Source organism: Mustela nivalis, assembly GCF_964662115.1.
Source record: "Mustela nivalis genome assembly, chromosome: X".
Taxonomy (NCBI): Eukaryota; Metazoa; Chordata; class Mammalia; order Carnivora; family Mustelidae; genus Mustela; species Mustela nivalis.
Genome location: NC_139040.1, coordinates 4529903 through 4550909, shown reverse-complemented (window position 1 = coordinate 4550909; position 21007 = coordinate 4529903). Strand labels below are relative to the sequence as shown.

Below are 21007 nucleotides of genomic sequence, written 5' to 3'. Positions count from 1 at the left end.
ACAGAAGACAAATAATGACATCACTGCTCGTTCATTTTCAATGCCATTTCATTCCCTGTTGTAGAAACCAGAGGAAGCAAAGTTCATCACAGAGAAGGAATTCCTCTGTGATTATCACAAAAAAGGTGATTTCTCTAAATACTGCTTTCTTTGAAGTTAGACATCTTTCTTGAATGAGGAAACCTCTAAAAGGGGGAAAAAAAACCCATACTAAATTCCCAAAACAAAACTATCTTCTTTAAAAGCAACTGACGTTTGCGGCCAGCTCGGGCTCCCATGGCCCAGCCCCTACCCCCCAGCCCACACACAGGCCAGGCCTCCCCTCCCGAGAGGGGCTTCTCCTGACAGGGTGGGGGCCAGGGCAGGGCTACTGTCCTGTCCTGCCTTCTCTGGACACAAGTCCCACCGGGGCTGTTTTCCACCCAAGGGTGCGTGCCCCCAAACCATGAGCAGTGACGCTACTGCACTCACTCCCATTTTATAAGGCAAGGATAACTTGTTCCATTTTAAAAAATAGACCACAGACCAAAAAAAAAAAAAAAAATAGAACTTGATTCCAGGCCCTTAACCTTCATGAAAAATACAACCCTCTTTACCTGGACTGAAAACTCTCCTTGCGCAAGACAGCTTGAATGCTCCCCCTGGAAACGTCTAATGTTCTATCTGAGTGCCCTTTTTGATATTTAAAAAAAAAAAAGAGATTGCACGCTGAGTATTTCATGTTACAAAATAACCAAAGCCACATAAAGCCGCCATGTATGGACTGGAGAGGCTTCTGTGGTGAGGGGGCAGGGAGTCTCAGGAGGGCCGTTCGAGAAGGGCCATTTGGAATCAATGCAGCTCCTCCATGCAAAGAGAGCTTCTGAGTGGCCTTGCCTCCTTCACAGGCGCAGCGGCCTCTGTCCACACTGGAGGAAACTGAGCACTGACAAGAGAGGCCAGAAGTGGATGGCGAACCATTAGGGAGACAGCGAAACATTATGACACTTATGTACATAACAAAGTAATGTGGGTCTTGACAAGGCTTAAGGTAGGCCCGTGAGAAATCACACGGAGGACTGTCTATGACATTAAGTGCAACCAGCAAACGAGGGGACCAAAGGGCTGATAAGCACAATCAATCCCGCCTTGTTCCGTGACTACATATTCCATACACACTCACACGGACATGCACCACAGCCATGTGTATATCCACAACCAAAGGCTAAAAGACAGCCCCCAGGTCTGCCAGCACAAGCTCGCTCCGCGCAGGTGGGATAAGAGAGCAGGGTGCTCTCGCCCTATATTATATGCTCTATGCCTTTTCCTTTTTACAATGACTCTAGGTTGATCCCATCCCACTGCACAGTTGACGATCCTCAAGAACTGTTGTCCCCTGAGTATGATAATGGTAGTATGGTTATACTTTAAAAGAGCTGAATTTTTTAGAGATACTATTCAGAAACCTGAACAACCCGGGATTTGCTTCAAAAGAGCTTGGGGGGGGATGAGAAAAACAAGACCCCTGGGAGTGGGTAACTGGGGAGCAGGATGATGAGGACTGGAGGTTGTTGTTTATTCTCTATTCTTGGACATGTTAAAAATTTTCAAATTAAGAAGAATCTTAAGTAAATTGTTTCCATTTTTGGAAAAAGTGGGAAACTGCCTGAAAAGAGAGAAAGCCTTGCCAGCACCAGGCTCTTGACAGAGAGAACACTGGGACTGGGGGTGGAGGAGTGAAGTCAGGTCTGAGGGCCTTGCTGGGCCATGCCAGGACTGTTCTGGTTCCTCCTAAGAAAAATTAAATGCCCTCCAAGCCTCTAGATTGGAAGCATGGCTTAAAAGGGCTCCCCACACAAATTGAGGGTTTGTGCTGCGTTCATCAAGGATAAAAAAGGTTGCTACGAGGTCCCCACCCAAGCATCCAACATGGTCCTTGGGCCTCTATGGAGAAAGGTCCCAGGCCATCAGAAAACAGGCCATCATAAGAGCATAAAAGCACCCCAAGACCCCAGACTTGGGGTACTGCTGATTCCTGAAAGAGAACACGCTTCTGTTTAAGGCAATCTAGAAAAGCACATTTCCCAGAGAAGTCCAGCTGCCCTGATCGACTCCCCAGGGCACAGGAAAATGCTTACCGTGATCGGAGACAAATGCGATGATGGTGCTATTGGCCAGCTGAAGATCATCCAAAGCACTCAGAAGGTGGCCAACCTGTGTATCCAAATATGAAACGGAGGCAAAGTAGCTCTGACGGATTTTCCGCTGCACGGTAAAGGAGGAGGAGAGTGAGTGTGACTTGAACCGCAGTAGCACGCACAGAGCGGTGTCACCTGAGTGCGCCTCCACTGACGCCCGTGACTCTCCGCTGAAACGTAAAGCACATTTCCCCACCATCTGAGTCGCTGGGCCCCCATGCTCCTGGTGAAATCCGGGATCCGTGGCAGATCCAAAAGGAGGATTCTTTTTTAAGCAAATCAGATTTCACTGTAGGGCACAGGTCACAGCAGACAGATGCGCCACTTACTGTCCCTTTGTGTCTCCTTCACCTGTTCTTATGGGTCCCAGGAGATGACCATGTAAACTGAAACACATCCCCCATCATTCCAAACTCTGCTGGGGGGGGCGCCAAGGACCCCATGAAGCTGTACTCCTTCCTTAAGGACCAGAAACCAGGGGGCTCAGAACAAGAGAAATGCTCTGGGATGTGGCCGAATCACCCCAATCTCTGCCTCTGTCCCCACATGGCTTTCGTCCCGCATGTGACTCTCTCCTCTTCTTAGAGGGACACCCATCCTATGACTCCAGTATGACCTCACCGTAACTAATGAATCTGCAATGACCCTAGTTTCACACGAGGCCCCATTCTGAGGTGCAGACGGTCAGGACTTCCAGTTTCTGAGGAACACAACTGAGCCCATAACAACATCCACTTTCCTTTAACTACTTTTTAACCCAGCAGGACAGCAACTGCTTGTCCTCAAAGACGGTGGCGGTCATGTGAGGCTCATGTCTAATGACCTCCCAGCAGGCAGGAGAAGAGCCAGGGAGGGACCCAGGCTGGAGGCCAAGGGAGGCTCTGAGGTGATTCAAGGCAAGATGTTGCAGCCTGGGCTGCACGTGAGTGAGTCTGACCGCAGCCCAGAGCACCTGCCGTGGGCCTGAGATGAACAGCACTAAATCCACGCTGGGCACACGGGAGCAGCTCCACGGACGCTCGTTGCATGAACAAATCGAACCCAGACCCACTCGGGTGGTCATGAAAGACTTGCAGATGGAGCCAGAGGGCAACACGGACCTGGGAGGAAGGCGGGGACAACCAGCCCAAGTGCGGGGGGCGGGGGGCAGGGGCGCGGGGAGAGCCGGCCGGGAAGGAGATAAGGACTCCCGGGCGGACTTCAGGTTTCTGGTTCGGCTGGCGGCACCATTCAGCGGCTGGGAGAGCACAAGGAGAAGAGGAGCAGCAGCAGCGGTGGCGGCACGGCCCCAGGAGCCAGTGAGGCAGAGGTCTCCATGGGCACTGGTGCGGCAATGACCCTCAGGGGCAAGTGGACAGACGTGTCTGAAATCAGGAGCCAGACTGGGACAGGAGGGGAGAAGGGGAAGAAAGCTTCCAGTGGAGGCCCTGGGGCTGACCCACTGGACAGAGGCTCCTAAGCAGCAGACACAGAAAGAGGGGTCTGCTGTGTGGAGGGGGGCGGAGGGGGTCCAGGCGGAAGACATGTCCAGGAGGAGTGGCGCCGGCCAACACTGAGAAAGCGGCAGGGACTCTGGGAAGGTAGGACCCACAAGGAGGAATTTCATTTGCCACGGGGGTCAGTGCTGACCTCGGTGAGAGCACTGAGTGGGCTGGGGAGGCAGGAGGCTGGGCAGAAGCGAATGAAGAACGGGCGGATGCTAAGGCCACATTTCACTCCTTCTGCCCTGAAGGGCAGGTGAGGGCACAGTGTCATCATCTGCTGAAAGATGGAGAAGAGGGGCATAAAGGACAGGAGGTGAGCGGCTCAGAGTGCAGAGTTCAGAGCAGCCGAACGGGCCGAAAGTCCTGAGCGGAAAGCCCTCGCGGATGGGCCGTCAGGGCTGGAGGCTGGGCCCGTGTGTGTCCACCTCAGCACCACACGGACTCAGGGCTTGAGAGCGGCATGGTGGCCGGACCATCCTGTCATCGGGGCACAAGTGCAGCAGGGGGCTGGTGAGAACAGAATGCCACTTGCGCAGGAGTGAGGCCCGGAGGGGACCGAGACCCGGGGGAGGGAAGTCCCCGACCATGATCCCCAGGAGGCAGGTGGGGAACGAGCATGTGGCGTGAGGCAGCTGTGAGAAGAGACTGTGGTCAGGGTGGTGACTGCAACCAGGGAGGAGCCAGCCTGGGAGGCCCGAGGTTGGGCCCTGAGGTCACTGGCTCCTGTGGAGCAGAGCCGGAGTGCGGGCAGAACCGAGAGGCTCAAGAGTGCGGGGAGATGCGGCCTGGGCAGAAACAGCCATGGGCAGGGCCCAAGCTCCAGGTGCATGTGGGGCAGGGAGCAGGGCACGAGCACACCAGGGAGGTCCTCTGGGCAGCGATAGCAGCAGTGGGCAGGGGCGTGGCAGGGAGGAAGGCATCTGTCCTGGACGCTTTTGCACGTTCGCTGAGCTCCCTGCTGGAAATCTGTCACCACCTCATTTCTGTTTCACAGATAAGGAAACAGGCTCAGAGAGCTCAAGGGACCTTCCCGGGGGCTGTGCGGCTGGTGTGGGGGAGAACGGGAATTCGAACCCAGGCTGTTCTGAGCCGGTAAGACAAAGCACAAGGCCCTGGCATTCCATGTGTCCGGGAGGGAATTCAGACTCCCCAAGGCCGCATCCGCATGCTCTGGGGCAAGTTATCACACCTCCCTGCTGTCTCCCCACCTGGACGACCTGATGGTCACAAACCTCACTCAGCCTCCATGGGGACTGGAGGAGAGGGCACACAGAAAACATGGAGCACCCTTCCTGGGACACAGTCCATTTGAAAGGGACATTTGAAGTGACCGTCACTAACAAGGCCTCCGGGTGCAGCCTCGGAGATGCCACTCAGACAAGCCTGCTCTCAGAAACCCCGTAATGGGAAGTCAGGGATGGAGCCACAGGAGGAATCCGCTCCTTTGCCAAGTCTCACCACCGCCAGGCGAACCTAAGGAGGCCCACGGACACGAGGGGCGCACAGTCCCTAGCCCCTAAGCCCTCACTATCCAAACAGCTCTGAGTGGCAAGAGACGCCTGGATGTTTCATCTGGTGAACCATACCCTATGGCAGTGCTCACAGGCTTCTGCGCGCCAGCAGAACTGCTGGGCCGCCCTTGCAAATGCCAGTCCTCAGGCCTCACTTCCAGCTCCCAGTCCCCTAAGTCTGCACTTCCGACAAGCCCTCATGGGGATTACGATGCAGGGGGTCCAGGAAGCACCCTCTGAGACCACTGCCCTCTACCTTTCACTGCAGGCTGCCTATGGAGTCTTCACACAGTGACCGAAGGGCAGAGCTGCATGTGGAATATTCCAGAAAGAGTGCTGGTCGGCGTGTTTTCCGCACTCCAGGGAGAGGGTGACTAACGAGTCCGCTGAGGAGTTGAACTCTGCGGCTACTCCAACTGCAACATCCAGATAGCACTGGCCACTTCGGTGCCCCTGCCCCCTCTGTGTCAAAGCCCTACTCCCCGCACCACCCCTCGAACGGGATGGGTGCCTGCGTAGGCTTTCCCCCAGAGGGGCCGTGCAACTGAACATTCTGGGCTGCAGGGGAGCCGCCCACCACTCTACAGCTGATGAACAGTCACGTGGATTAAAGAGCATCTCCCATGATTTAGTGACGGGGTGTCCCAGCCTCCTCCTTCTCCCAGGGCTCACACCCAGCCAATCACCAAACCTCCAGATGCTCCCCTGCTTTGCAAGAGACATGGCCTGGGCGACGATATCCACCCAGCACTTCCCAAACCCTAAATTCCTCCAGACCACCCCCAGCCCCAGAGCCTCATGAGACACCTGGCACAGAGAAGAGTCTCAGTAAGACACCACGGGTGGGGCGGTGTCTACTGAGCAAAGTGGTGTCACAATGATGCCATGCCATTAAGTACCCAGCAATTCCCCTAAATATGCCCTTGGTACCTGAAAATCCACAGGAATTGGGCCATAGGGCACACTGAGGTTCAAGGCCTGGACATCCTCCCGCTGCCTGATGTCCATCCAGGGGTTGTAGGCCACAGGAGGGAGGCCAGCAGGGACCTGGGGATCAGGAGCCAGGGTGATGTTCTCCAAGGGATACAGCTTCTGAAACTCCTTGGGGGGAATAGCGCACAAAGACACCAGGTTGTCATTCTTCCGGCAAAGGCACAAAGCTGGGACTCTCCCAGTCTCTCTATTGCCTTTTCTCCAAGCCGGGGATGCGTTTACATGGTAGCTCACTGACACTCCCCAGGTACTTCCCCCTACCTGAAGGTCAGGCCTAAGGTCACTTCACAAGACGCCAATGGTAATGAAATCATGCCACTTGTGTCCTATAAACCGAGCAGCCACACCTCTCTTTTTTCATACAAATCAATACCCCCACTGCCTCCCTCCCATCCAGCTGGAAAGGGGTGGATGGGGTGTGTTCAATTCCCAAAACCCCCTCAGCTTTGGCAACTCCCCGAGAGTGCTCACAGAACTTGACACAGTCCTACCTGCAGCTACCACACACAATCAGCAAAGGGCAAAGCCACATGGGCAAAGTCCAGGGAAAACCAGGCACAAGCTTCCAGAATCCTCTGCCGGTGAAGTCACACAGGATGCGCTTAATTCTCCCGGTGATGAGTGGTGTGGCAACATGCGTGAGAGGCTGTTGCCATGGAAGCTCATTAGAGCCTCAGCACACGGGTTATTTACTGGAGCTGCCCGCCCAGGCCCCCTCTGCCGGCACAGATCGACGCCAGAGACTCCATGCAGAAGAGTAGGGCCATTCGTAAACAGTGCAGGCACAGAGAGCCACTCCTCGCGTGGGGAGTGGTGCGAACTCTTCCAGGATCCACATTCCCAGAAGTCAGCCAAAGGCCAACCTTGCAAGCAGGCCTTGCTACGGAGAGGAGTTCGGCCCACTAGGGGAGCTCCTGTCTGCATGAGAGGCAGAAATGAGTCTCCCTCCATCAAAGGGGAACAGATCCAGCTAGGAAGGCGAGATTGGCCCTGCGCAAATCTATCAAAGCATCAAAGAGCACGCCTTCGGCTCCCTACTCCCACCACGAATGAAGGACATCCTTTAAAAATTGAAAAGAGTGGGCTGCTCAGGCCCAGGGAAGACACAACAGGGAGAATCTGAAAAAGATTTTTAAAAAGAAGGGACCATACATTCTAAATGATGGACAGGAGAGCACAGCATTCAGAGTTGCACCGAGCAATGCAGTGCCCTGTGTGGGAAGGGTCTGAGATGCCCTTCCCTGGAACTGTGCCCCAAGGACTGTCCCTTAACTGCAGCCATTGGTGGCCAGCTCTGGCTGACTTCTCTACGTTGATATTCCCATCCAACCCAATATGTGCTCCCGAGTTCAAGGAAAAGAATAAAACCTTTCATTGGGGAGGGAGGAAGCCAAGCATTTCCAACAGGATTCTTACGTGCCTTAAGTCTACTTTTTAGCCTCAACCTCTGATCCCATCTTCATGCCACTAAGTACAGTGGTGCCATCAGGCAGCCCCGGTGACCAGGGATGGCAGGACATGCCCCCACTAAACCAACCCCTCCTGTAACAAATGACAGAGCTGTCACAGAGGTGTGGGGTCAGCCCTCGGGCAGCTCTTCACCTTGGGGTATCTGAAGGGGATGTGCGGCTTATGATACCCAACAGCCAGGAAGAAAGGGCGGGCCGATGTTTTCATCTTTTCCAACAAGCGTATCGCTTGCTCGGTGCTCTGCTTGTCAGGCAAGGTGCCCTCTGGCACATCCGCCACGTCCACGGGGCAAAGCAGGTTGGCATGGAGTTCTCCATCTGGCCCCCTGCATGTCTTTCAAGACAAAACAGTGCAAGTCAGCTCTTTAAATGCCAAGAAGGGAAGTCACGAAGGGGCATACACAATGGATTTCGCATTCACAGCAGCAGCCCTCGAAGCCCACCTCCCGAGTGCTGGCCAGGCATGCACGATGGAGAGCTAAGACAGAGAAGCATCTCCTCTTTCCTAGGCAGAGGCCAGAAACCCACCAGCGCTTAGCTTCTTGCTGTTAATCTTCTGTCTCCAGGTCACAATTAATTAAAGGAAACCCATGGAAACTAATGATCAAAACAAATCTGTCTCTGGCTCAATAATTTTAAATAAAGCCAATTTAAAAATGGGCAAAGGACTTGAATAGATCTCTCTCCAGACAAGATAGATAAATGGCCAACAAGCACATGTGAAGATGCTTTGTGTCATTATTCATCACAGATATACCAAGCAAAACCACAATGAGATACTGTCCCACACATGCCACGATGGCTAGAATTTTTAGAACTGGACAATGACAAGTGTTGGTGAGGATGGCAAGAGCCTGGACCCCTCCCTCACACAGGGCCACTGGGGGTGTGAAATGGGGCGCTGTGGAAAACACTCTGATGGTTCCTCAAGCAGTTAAGCAGGGCGTCATTATGTAACCCAGCAATTCCACACCTGAGGGGACAGCAAGAAAAATGAAAACCTAAATCTACACAAATACTTGACCTAGCAATTCTACCCAAGAGAACAGAAAACCTAGGCCACATAAAAACACGTCCACGAATGTTTACAGCAGTACCGTCAATAGTAGCCACAGAGTGGAAATAACCCAAGTGTCTGACAACTCATGAATGGATAAAAAAAAAAATGCATTCTACCCATACAACGGAATACCATTTCACTATAAAAAGTAACAGGGCTTTGCAACACCTGGCTGGCTTGGTCGGCAGAACATGCAACTCTGGATCCCAAGGCTGTGGGTTAGAGCCACACGCTGGATGTAGAGATTACTTAATAAAATCTATAAAAAGAAAGCAATGGACTATGGACTCTGAAAAACAATCTGAGGGTTTTGAAGGGGCGGGGGGTGGGAGGTTGGGGGAACCAGGTGGTGGGCATTAGAGAGGGCACGGATTGCATGGAGCACTGGGTGTGGTGCAAAAAACAAAGAATACTGTTATGCTGAAAGGAAATTTAAAAAAAACAAAGGTATTAAAAAAAAGAAAGCAATGAAGTTCTGGGGATCCTGAGTAGCTCAGTCAGTTAAGCGCCTGCCTTCGGCTCAGGTCATGATCCTGGGGTCCTGGGATCGAGCCCCACATCAGGGAGCCTGCTTCTCCCTCTCCCTCTACCTGTGGCTCCTCCTGCTTGTACTCTCTCTCTATCAGATAAATAAATCTTTTTTAGAAAAAAAGATCCCAACATCTGTCTCTGCCAAGTCATGTTCACAGACAAAAACTACAAACTTCACTATAAAACCAGCTTGAAAGAAGTGGCGTATACGCAGCAGTTAACCTGAATCCTCCCAGACAGGAAACAACAGTTCCTCTACAGAACAGTGCCCTTTTCACATCCTTACCTTGGTGTTTTCATACTTTTCAGAGGAGGGATGATAAGGTGGAACAGACCAACTAAATGGGGAATCATCACTGTAATTGGAAGATATTCCTGAAGGGGGAGAAAAGAAAGTCATTAAATAAAACTGAAGCGTCCTTCAATGCCTTCCCCGCCCCAAATTTAAACTCTGTGAGCAACTACAGAAGTATCACCCCTTTCTTGGGGACTTATTTCCTCATCTATAAAATCAAGAGCTCAGGCAGATGATGAGAAGTCCCCACGAAAGCCAACTCTCTAGGTTTCTAGTTGAGTCCTGAGCATGTGACCTCCTGGTCCCTTGAGCCCTGGCGATTCATGCAAAGCTGTACGGAAGAAACCCAGAAGGGCAGGCTCAGCCAGCGGGCTCCAACGCTGCGGCCCCACAGAGCCCTCACAGGATGGAGCCTCTCCCCCAGAACAGACGCAGCACCACCGACGGCCAGGTGCAGAAGGGGAGGCTCAGAGAAGGCCAGTGCCTTGACTGACACCAACCACGGAATGGTGAGTGAGCTGGGACTCAAATCCAGGCCTTAGGACCCCAGGTTCAGTGCTCATTCATGAAGCAGAAACCCACTGCCAAGCTCAGCAGTCTGTCGTCTATTCGGGAGGAGAAAAGAGCGGTGAGCTACAGAAGGATGGCCATCTGTCTAGAGAACAGAAGTGCTGTGTGAGTGCGGAAGCCACAGAGGTGGTGGGCCGAGGTAGCATGGGCAGTGAGGCCCATGAAGACGCAGTGAGGCTTGTGTGGGAGCGGAGGGGAAGGGCCGCCTCGCGGGGTGAGACAGGAGGAGCAGGGAGCGCAGTGTCGGTAGAACCACAGGGGAAAGAGCATCACCAGCACAGTGACCGTTGGGACTCCACCAGGGAGCACCAGGCAAAGCGAGACCAGAGGGAAGGGGGCAGTGGGCGGCGGGCTGACCAACACAGCAAGTATAGTGGAAAGAGCACAGGAGGCCCACAGACCCAGGTTCAAATCTCAGCACTGCCCCTTATTACCCACGTAACCTTGGGCAAGCTACTTGACTTCTGCAAGCCTCGAGTTCCTCCTCGGGAAATGAGGATGATGATAAAAATGATAAAAACCCACCCCGCCTGCTGCTGAGGAGGGGACTGCGCGAGCGGCCAGCACCGGAACTGGCAGGGAATTGGCAGTGGGTGGACGGGGGCTGCCGCTTTCCTCGAATGGGTCCCTGCCTCACAGACAAGGCCATGAGAACAGAGACCTCCCAGACGAAAAACACGTTTCCACAAGGACTACAGGCAACGCGCTCGTTCTCTGGCCAAGACACACGGCTGACAGCCTGACTTCACAACCTACGAATCAACGCCACTCGGGCCTTCCTTAGCCTCCCTTCCTGAAACATGGCCTTCCCTCGGCCCTACTTCCTCTTCTCCCGAACTTGTCTCTCCCCTCCTGCTGTGCTCAGGCAGGGGCTGTCCAGGATGTAAGCGCCAACTGCGGAAAGTTCGGACGGTGGGCTTTTGGTGACATGACAGGATTCCTGACCGATTCTCTTTCCAAAATCTGGCCTTACTTAGCCCAGCCAAGTGTTATCCTCAACCGGGACCGGCCAGCTGGGTTCTGGAAGGCTGCTGAGCCTGCCTGTGTCACCAGCGAGCAAAAGGAAAGCTACTGAAAATGTTCAAGTCATCGCCCTTAGCAATAAGCACAACCATCATATGAAGTGGGCTTTCAACCCATTCTCACACCCCTGAACCACCGGAACTAGGACGCTACCCTGGGAGTAATCCAAGCAGCTATGACTCATTTGCCAGAGAACTAATCTGAAGCGGAGAGGAAGAACAATCTGCTCAAGGTCAAGTGCACAACTACGACGTGGCAGAGCTGGGACTGGAACTCGGGAGCCTGGATCCCTGGGGTCACTGCCCACCGGTTCCCTGTGCAGAGGCATTCATTCCAGCAGTACGTGTGACAATGGAGACCTGAAATCAACATGACACTCAAGTACAGTGGCTTGTATGTGAGATGACTGTGCTGTTGTTAAAAATGATATGCCAAGGGGCACCTGGGTGGCTCAGTGGGTTAAGCCTCTGCCTTCAGCTCAGGTCATGATCTCAGGGTCCTGGGATTGAGTCCCCAATCAGGCTCTCTGCTGAGTGGAGAGCCTGCTTCCTCCTCTCTCTCCCTCTCTCTCTCTCTCTCTGCCTGCCTCTCTGCCTCCTTGTGATCTCTGTCAAATAAATAAATTAGTTTTAAAAAATAAAATAAAATAAAAAATGATTGTATGAAGGGCAGCCAAAGGGGAAAAAGTTTGTTTAAAACATTCACAACACAGGGGCACCTGGGTGGCTCAGTGGGCTAAGCCTCTGCCTTCGGCTCAGGTCATGATCTCAGGGTCCTGGGATCGAGCCCCGCATCGGGCTCTCTGCTCATCGGGGAACCTGCTTCCCCCTCTCTTCTCTGCCTGCCCTCTTTGCCTACTTGTGAGCTCCCTCTCTCTGTCAAATAAATAAAATCTTAAAAAAAAAAAAACATTCACAGCATAAAACTGTATATAAAGGAAAATCTCAAATCGGAAAAAGAATATGCCTGGAATAAGGGATCATCAAACTTCAACCCCCTTTGGTGTGGTGCAATTACAAGCAATTCATACCCTTCAGTTTATACCCCCCCCTTTTTGTCAAATAATCATGCATTACTTCAAATAAGTATTTTAAAAAGTTTTAAAGTCTTTTTTAAAGTTTAAAAAACTTTTAAAGTCTTTAAAGTGTTTCAGCATTCTCATTTTGGCATTAAAGAGCCAGTTTATCAGGCCGTGCTGCAAGTCAGCCTGGTGGCCCCCCCCAGCACCATTCAGGCCTTGGGCGTCAGCTTGCACCGCTCTTGCTAATCTGACTCACAGCTGATGGGCAGCCCCGCCCAAGTGCTGCCTCTTCACTGGCAAATCCTCAAAACCACCCCGGTCTCCCTTTACTGACGGGGTTCCTGGGGCACAGAGAATCAGTCAGGTGCAGAGCTAGACTCACACCCAACACTGCTGCCTCCCCAGCCAGCATCCTTCCTTCTGCCTGAGAAGCCGAAGGAACCAAACGGCACTGTGACCAGTGGCCTACTACACTTCTTCATTTTGGTAAGAACATGAAGCTAAAGTGAGAAGTAGGATTTTTTACCAAGACACCAGTGACTAAGGAGGTGTCCCCTCAGCCCCAGCAGGCCTCTGTAAAGCCAGCTCTACCTCCAGAGGGGGATTCCAGCCCATGGGCACAAAACACAGAGGAATCCAGATTTTGGACACCAAACAGTACCAGGATGAAAGACTTTTCCAACCGACATGGTCACGTAGCCATTCTCCTTGAAGTGCTGGGGGATGGTAGAGAAGTTTCCAGCATGTACCCTCCAGTAGGAATTGAAGTCATACAGGCGGGTGGTGTCTGGTCTCCTCCCAGTGAGGAAGGACACACGGCTTGGGGCGCACACTGCTTGCTGTCAGGGAGAAGAAGCAGAGGGAAATATCCTCAGAGGCAAACAGAGTCTGGATGCTAAAAGGTAACCAGGCAACCTGAAGAGTCCTTAGCAAAACAGCCTGGCAGCTGAGTCATGCAGATCAAAGCCAGCCAGTGGCATAAGGGTCTCGTTCACACACCAGGAGTAAGTATCCCCACAAAGAGGCAGGAAAGGACTCAGCCCCCCCACCCACCAAGCAGATGTTTGGGTCCTATGTGATGGCGTCTCACAGGTGCACAGAGGCAAGAAGCTTAAAGGCAGCCCCATGAGTGTCACCATGGCAAGGAGCATGGCGCTTGCCCAAGGTCGGTTAGCAGACCTGAGAGGGGCATTCGGCAACATCCTCTTCATCCTCAGCACCAGGCAAATCCTTCTGTGGAAGAAAGCTGGCCAGGGCCATCCTTAGGCATCTTAGGGTCAAGGGACAACCTCTGCCCAAGCTTGGAGGCACAAGCTTCCTTGCCAGTACACAACCAGGTTTTCTCTACTGCCATTTTCCAGACTATGCTTCCCTCTAATAAGGATTTGCCAGGCACCATCAGGGCCATCTAACCATATGCTGAAAGGACTTCATCCCCCAGCCCACTGCACAAAGAACGCAACCACACCTATAGGTCCCCAGACATACCTGGGCGAAGGCATTCTGGAAGAGGAGGCTGTGGGATGCCAGTTGATCGATGTTTGGGGACCTTACCAGCTTGTCCCCGTAACAGCCCAGGGAAGGGCGCAGGTCATCCACGATGATCAGAAGGACATTCAGAGGAGCTGTATGGAAGGGAGGGACCTCAGTGCGATCGCCTGCACTGACAATGAACCCCCACCCATGGTTGCTGCTCCAGTACTGAGTGGCCCCAGGCTGGTCCCTACACCCTGGACAGCCCAGCCAACCAAGCTAGGGAGGGGGAGACTAGGGCTGGGAGGCTGGGAGTGGGTGCACAGAAGAAACCCCAATTCTGGGTGGCAGAATTAGGCTCTGAGCATGGCCTCAAGCCCGGATGAGGGGGAGAGAGAGGGAGGGAAGGACAGAGGGGAGGAAAGAATTTAGGGAAGAAAAGAAAAATGGATGGGGGTGGGGGGAAGAAAGGATCGTGGGTGGGAGGAAAGGAAGGATGAATGTCAGAAGGAACAGTGGATGGGACAGAGACGGGAAGGTAAGGATGGATACAGCCAGAAAAGGAGGTAGGGAGCCCGCAATCTGAGCGAGGGCCAGGACTGCACCTGTGGTCGAGTTGCTGGACGTCGCAGACTCAAGGGAGGTGCAGACTGAGGCCAAGACCAAGCCAAGCCAAAGCAGACACCAGCCGGCTGGCGGCATCTCTGCCCCGACGAGGCCACTCTGGGGCGACGGTGACAGGTTGCGGCGGACGGGCCGGCCGCGGGCCCCGCGTCGCCAACGCCCTCTGCACCAAGCGGCCGCGGCCGGCCCACAGGCCGGGGCACAGAGGCCCGGAAGCTAGTGCGCCTGCGTGCCTCGTCCCCGCCCCGCCCCTAAGAGGGGCGGGGCCTGGCTGCTCCCGAGGCCCTTACGCGTGATCCCAGCCTCAGAGGGCGGGGCCGGGGTTGGAGCGCGGGTCCTGCGGAGCCGGCGCCGCATGCTGAACCGCCTGGCTGCGGGCAGCTACCTTGCTGGGGAGCTCCCTGGAGAATCTTTCCGGGTGTTTCTAAAGATTTGCGATGCAACCACTGTCCTTAACCAGCAGTTTTCTGCCTCATTGCCTTTGTTCCTGTTTTGCCTTCCACCTAGAAGCCCTTCCCTTCACCGTGAAAGTCACACTCACTCGCAGACCAGCCCAAATGCTGCAGTTCTCCAATGCAACCCTTCCTCCATCTAAAAGGACCCCCCTTTAAAAAAAAAAGATTTTACTCCTTTATTTGACAGAGACAGAGAACGAGAGAGGGAACACAAGCAGGGGGAATGGGAGAGGGAGAAGCAGGCTCCCCTCTGAGCAGGGAGCCTAATGCGGGGATGGATCCCATGGGGCTCCATCCCACGACCCGGGGACCATGACCTGACCCAAGGGCAGACATTTAAGGACTGAGTCACCCAGGCGCCCCTAAAAGGATCCCCCTTTTTACGCATTTGTTCAACAAGTACTTATTAAGTACCGCAGATATGTATACGAAGCCCTGTTGGTGGCTCAGGTATTCTAAGCCCCTGCCCTGGTGGAAATTGCATACAATAAATAAGCAAAACAAAAACAAAAACAAAAAACAAAGAATGGCAGTGGGCATGCCCGGTCTGGACAAAAATAAGGCAAGGTGGAGTTGCTTGTCATTGTCTGTAGGGTGGCCAGGCAAAGCCTCACTAGGAAAGTGACATTTGAACAGAAACTTGAAGGAGGTGAGGGAGCAAGCCACAGGGATGACTGCAAGAGGGTGCTCCCGCAGAGTGAGCAGCCATTGTGGAGAGCCTGTGTGACGGTGTTAGGGACAGCACAGAGACTGGTCTGGTGGCAGAGAACTGGAGATGGATCGGGAAGGCATCGGAGACGGGAGGAGTGAGAGTCCTAAGGCCTTCCAAGGCAAGAATCATTCACTGTCTGCCTGGGACTGTAGGTCAAGAAGGACATCACTGTCCCTCTCTCCTGGAGCCTCTGACTCACCCTCTGGGTGACATGCTAACTTTCTCCTCACAGCAGCACCATGTAGAGCCAGAAATTAAAACACAAAGAGGCTCCATCACTTAACAGAGGACACACACCCAGGAAGTGGAGGAGCAGGGTGGGTCTCCAGGTGAGGCCTGCTTCCTCAGGAGGGAGCCAGAGCCTGGTCACCGCATGCAGCCTGCTCCCAGATGCTGCCTCACTGCATTGCTGTTTCCTCTGGCGCGCCAGCCTGCGTGGCTGTTCACACGGGAGCCTGCAGAGCTGTGCTGCGGCTTCTGCCTGCACTCCTCAGACCGGAGCATGCCAAGTCCCTCAGGGTGGGCCGGCTCCAGCCAAGGACCCAAGCTGTCACGCCTCAGAGGGCCCCTCAGCTGTCTGTCTTCATCCTGACACTTCCCCTGTATTGGTGGCCGCTCAGGGTCTTAACCTTTCCCTCTCAAAAGTATGGCCCTCATATTTCTGGACACTCTGAGCCTGGTGTCCCCAAAGACTCCAGTGGCTGTTTAGAAATTTTCTCTTACTTCCTCTTTCCTTGGCATCTGTAATACTTTCTCATAGCAACAGATGTCTCCTGTGCTCGAGCTTGTGAACTGAGGACCTCGTTATAGCATACTTATCTTTATCAAAAAGCCACTGATTAAAAAAATTATTCAATAAACCCCAGGATTAACCAAAGAAGGGAATGAAGCAAGTCACACACAGTTCCTGCCTCCAAAAATGTCTATTCTTTCGTGGACTCCTTTCAAGTTGGGAAGCATTTCCAGAGCCAACCACATCCAGGCCCTGGGGGCGTGGGGCAGGGATATATGAGGAATAAGGAGGCAGACTAGTCCTTGTCTCCTCCCCATGCTCCACCCCAAGGAAGACACAGTCTGTGGGGAGGAGGACAGCGGCGCAACCAACTCACTGTCACACAGATGGACTTCTGACTTGTCAGAAAGAACAGTTTCTACAGAGGAAGCAGCTGGGGGTTCACGTGCCCCAACACCAACTTAAGCCCCTCTGACATACTGCCAAGGTGTTGGAGTGCATCAGGAAGGCGCAGCTGGAGAGACTGTTCTGTTGAACAGCTGGGCCTCTAGTCGCAGATATAAGGAGCCAGATATGGGGGTGTGTGATGCACTTGAGATGGAGGCTCATCTGCATCCTTCTGGAAGAGTTTAGACTTGAATAAGGGGGAACAGCTGTGGTGGACACACCAGAAGGAGTCACGCCCTTGTATAATCCCCTCCCTTTGGGTGTGGGTAGAACCTGAGCTTCTAGCCAACAGAATATGATGAAGGTGAGCCCGGGTGAACCAGTCACATCTGTGACTACATTTTGGTGGACGTAGAGTCCATCTTGCTAGCACACACAAGAGACTTCTCCTGCTGATCTTGGAAAAGCCATATTGTAACCTCCCCTCGAGAGGGCCACACGGCAGGGAGATTTGGAAGGCCTTTATGACTTGAGGGTGGCCTCCGGCCCACAGCCAGTACGAAGCTGAGAACTTGGTCCTGGAACCACCAAGAAATAGACTTGGCCAACAACCACATGAGCTTAACAGAGGACTCTGAACTCCAGAAGGGAATGAAGCCAGGGTATGTGATGGCTACACAATTCTGAGCAGAAAGGATGGCATCTCTGTCCTTAATATAGCCATGGCCATAATCAAAGAAAAGACTGAGGGAAAGGGGAATTTCTTCCATGTAACAAAGCCCAGGAGACCACAGACACAGCTGAGGTTGAACTTGCGGGGCAACTTGAGAGGCTGGGAGGAGGAAATGCCAAAGTAGAGGGAGATATGATGCAGAAGACATGAAAGCAAAAGCTGAAGACTCACTCTCTTGGCTACGAAGTCCCATTTGAGGAAAAAAAAAAAAAGCAAATTTTTTTCCTCAAGTACTTACATATCCCAACAGACCAAAATGTGAAGCATCTTCCTAAATATCAAAGCCATTCACACAGTAGCTTCAACTCACTGAGAAGTTCTTAAGGGAGTAGGCTGGTTTCCCCAGAAATGAAAATTTTTAGCTGAGACCATCATAAAATCAGGCCTCCCACGTCTCCAGGTTGGCACCACTTTTGTAGCTCAGTGCCCACATCAGACTTAATAGGGGCATCCAAAGAAAATAGCCCCAGTCTTTCTACATAGAATATGGATAAATGAGTATTAAATATGTTTCTGGAATAGTAAAAAAAATAATAATAATTATTGGTTCCACCTCCAGTTCGAGTTAGTGAACTAGACACAGGCGTTTATTGTCTTATGTGGGTTGCATTCCTCAGAAAGCTGCCTCTAAGACAAAGTCAACTGGGTAGGATGTCTGTAGGCGAGGGCTTTTGGGAGAATACATGTCAAAATGATGAGAAGGGAGCAAGAGTGGGAAGAAGCGGCAGTTGAGCTGTGATACGGGCCCTGGCTAACCCCACGGGCCAGTCTAGAACAAGAACAGCCCTTCAGGGTCGTCTCAAGTTAGGCCAATATGGCCTGATGGTTATACGCCCCCTTCACAAGCCACTGAACGCAGCTACCCTGGGAGGCGTCCAAGCTTGGTCGGCTCTCTGCGGCTGTGGGAAGCCCTGAAGGGAGGGGACAGCCCTGAAGGAGGTGCCCTCTCAGCAACTGGGGCAAGAAGGCCTTCACCAGAGGGGGTTTACTTGGCACCTCCCTCTGCTCACCTCACCCCTTCCTCCCTTTGAAATCATCACAAGGCACCAAACAGCATAACCCAACAGCAAGAAAGAATGGGAAAAGATGCTCAAGTTCATCAGTTCTTAGGGAAATGTAAATCAAAAGCACAAAGAAGTAGCATTTCACACCAGCTAGGATGACTGTTATCAAAAACTTTCATAATAACAAGGGCTGGTGAGGGTGTGGAGAAAAACCGGCACCCTTACACATTGCTGGTGGGAATGTAAAATGACTCAGCTGTGGTGGCAACAGTTTGGCAGTTCCACGAGAAGTTAAACGTAGAATTCTCATACGACTCGGCAGTTCTGCTCGTAGATACATACCCAAAAAGTTGGAAAACGGGTATTTCAACACTTCCGGGTACATGCATGTTTGTAAGGGCGCTATTCGCAAAAGCCAAAGCTAGAACCGGCCAAAATGTCCATCCCCAGATAAATGGAGAGTGGTCTAGCCACACAGTGGAATATGATGTGGCCATGAAGAAGCCCTGGAGCCCTAGGGCATGCTGCAGTATGGAGGACTCAGGAAGGCATCATGCTAATGGGAAGAAGCCAGACACGAAAGGTCACATATTGTGTAATTCCATTTACATACACTATTCTGAGTCCGTAAATCTATAGAGAGAACACGAGTTAATGTTTGCCAGGTGTTGGAAAAGGGGCTGGAGAACAACTGCTGAACATGTATGGGGTCTCCTTTGGGGCTGATGGAAATGTTCTGGAACTAGATAGAAGCCCTGATTATACAACATTGTAACTGCACTGAATGCCACTGAATTATTCACTTTAAAATGGGTAATTTTGTCTTAAATGAATTTTATCTCAATTTAAAGAAGGGAAAAGATGGGAGGGAGCCTAGCCATGGCTTAAGAATTCCACCAAATTTCTTGAAGCTGCCATAGTGGAGACAAATGAAGCCACAGCCTAGAACACCTGCAAAGAGAATTCAGCTAAGGAGGGAGCAGACTTACCCTAGCCAGTCCCTCAACTCACAGAGAGCAGGTATCGGAGGCCAAAGTAAGGAATGGGATTTAAACCAGAGAGATTCATTGAAGGATTCTTTTTTTTTTTTTTTTAAGATTTTATTTGAAATAGAGTAAGAGAGAGCTGGGGGACAAAGGGAGAGGGAGAAGCAGCTCCCCACTGAGCAGGGAGCCTGACACAGGGCTAGATCCCAGGACCCTGGGATCATGACCTGAGCAGAAGGCAGACACTTAACTGACTGAGCCAGCCAGGTGCCCCTAATTGGAGGTTCCTATGTGGATGTTAGCCTCCCCCCAGAAGACCCAAAAGCCAGTGTTTAACCCAAGAATGGAAAAAAAAAAGGTTCTTCTCCGAATAAATGTAATAAAGTGTCTGGGGAAGACTAGGAAATCTGGAGTGGGTATTGAAACCACCAGAAACCACTCCCTCCAGATTATGACATTTTGGTGGGTCCCCACTGTAACTGTCCTTCAGAACAATGCATTACTTAAAATATAGCCCATGACAAATTATACTAGTTACCAAGCATGCTTAAAGATAGCCTTAAGAAAAACATGTACTAGCAACAGGCCTTTTGGGGAGAGGATGATACACATCCTTGAAGCCGAACAGTTGGGAATGCCTGGCCCACTCAGGGCGGAATGCCGCCTGCTTCATTTTTTGATATCTCCCCTTCCCCGGGGAGCACCTGCAGTCAGTCAGACAATCCTTTTTGTTTGGGCTTGCTCACTATAGGTCATGGACTATGTCACCAGACATATTTTGCCTTTCTTCTTACTTATCTATAAGACTCATGGTCAATGTGTAACCTACTTTGGCTTCTTTGTTGTTTGTTACCTACTTTCCAATAAATATGAGAGGGACGGGTTGTTTGGGGTGACAGTCTTTTCTACTGTTGACCCCTGCTTTCTTTCTCTTACAGTTGACTCCTTTGTGCCTCATTCTTCTCCCATGTGCCGTCGGGAAGTGGCACCCCACAAAACTGTCGGCTTACTGCCACTTCATCTTACAACAAAGCCTGCAAATCAGTGAGTTCCATGGCCACAGAGCTGCCAGCCAGTCTCATTCATAAGCATAATCAGACAAAAAGAAGTCTAAATATTTAACGATTATGTACAAGATGACAGAGAAATACCAAGAAACAGAAATAGCAAAGCTGGCCCTAGAGGAAAGAGATGATTAAGGGAAAGAAAAGAACAATTTTAAAAAGACAAATAAAAATACCTTTTATTCAGGCATCTGGCAGGCTCAGTATCCAAAATCTATAAAGAACTTCTCAAACTCAACACCCAAAAAGGAAATAATCCAGTCAAGAAATGGGCAGAAGACAAGAACAGACATTTCTCCAGGGAAGATATACAAATGGCCCACAGACACATGAAAAATTGCTCAACATCACTCATTATCAGGGAAATACAAGTCAAAACCACAATGAGATACCACCTCACATGGTCAGAATGGCTAGAATTAACAACTCAGGAAACAAGAGATGTTGGCAAGGATCCAAAAAAAGGGGAACTCTCTCACTGTTGGTGGGAATGCAAGCTGGTGCAGCCACTCTGGAAAACAGCATGGAGGTCCTTCGAAAAGTAAAAACAGAACTATCCTATGACCCAGCAATCACACTACTGGGTATTTATCCTGAAGATACAAACGTAGTGATCCGAAGGGGCACGTGCATGCGAATGTTTACAGCAGCAATGTCCACAATAGCCAAACTATGGAAAGAACCTAGATGTCCATCAACAGA

At 51.7% G+C, this 21007-nt stretch overlaps 1 protein-coding gene across 3 annotated transcripts in view; it reads right to left on the bottom strand.

Moving 5' to 3' along the window:
* IDS (iduronate 2-sulfatase) overlaps positions 1-21007 on the bottom strand; it is a 49837-nt gene that overhangs the window by 7776 nt on the left and 21054 nt on the right. The window contains exons 1-7 of one of the 3 annotated variants that reach the window (XM_082716700.1): positions 14213-14472; positions 13623-13759; positions 12796-12973; positions 9512-9600; positions 7768-7968; positions 6103-6273; positions 2118-2244 (exon numbers count right to left, since the gene is read on the bottom strand). In XM_082716700.1, coding sequence (XP_082572826.1) covers positions 2118-2244; positions 6103-6273; positions 7768-7968; positions 9512-9600; positions 12796-12973; positions 13623-13759; positions 14213-14309 — 1000 coding nt within the window. In that variant the 5' untranslated portion in view covers positions 14310-14472. Of the gene's footprint in view, positions 1-2117; positions 2245-6102; positions 6274-7767; positions 7969-9511; positions 9601-12795; positions 12974-13622; positions 13760-14212; positions 14473-21007 lie in introns of those variants that run through there. The other 2 variants (XM_082716699.1, XM_082716701.1) reach the window with 2 other exon arrangements.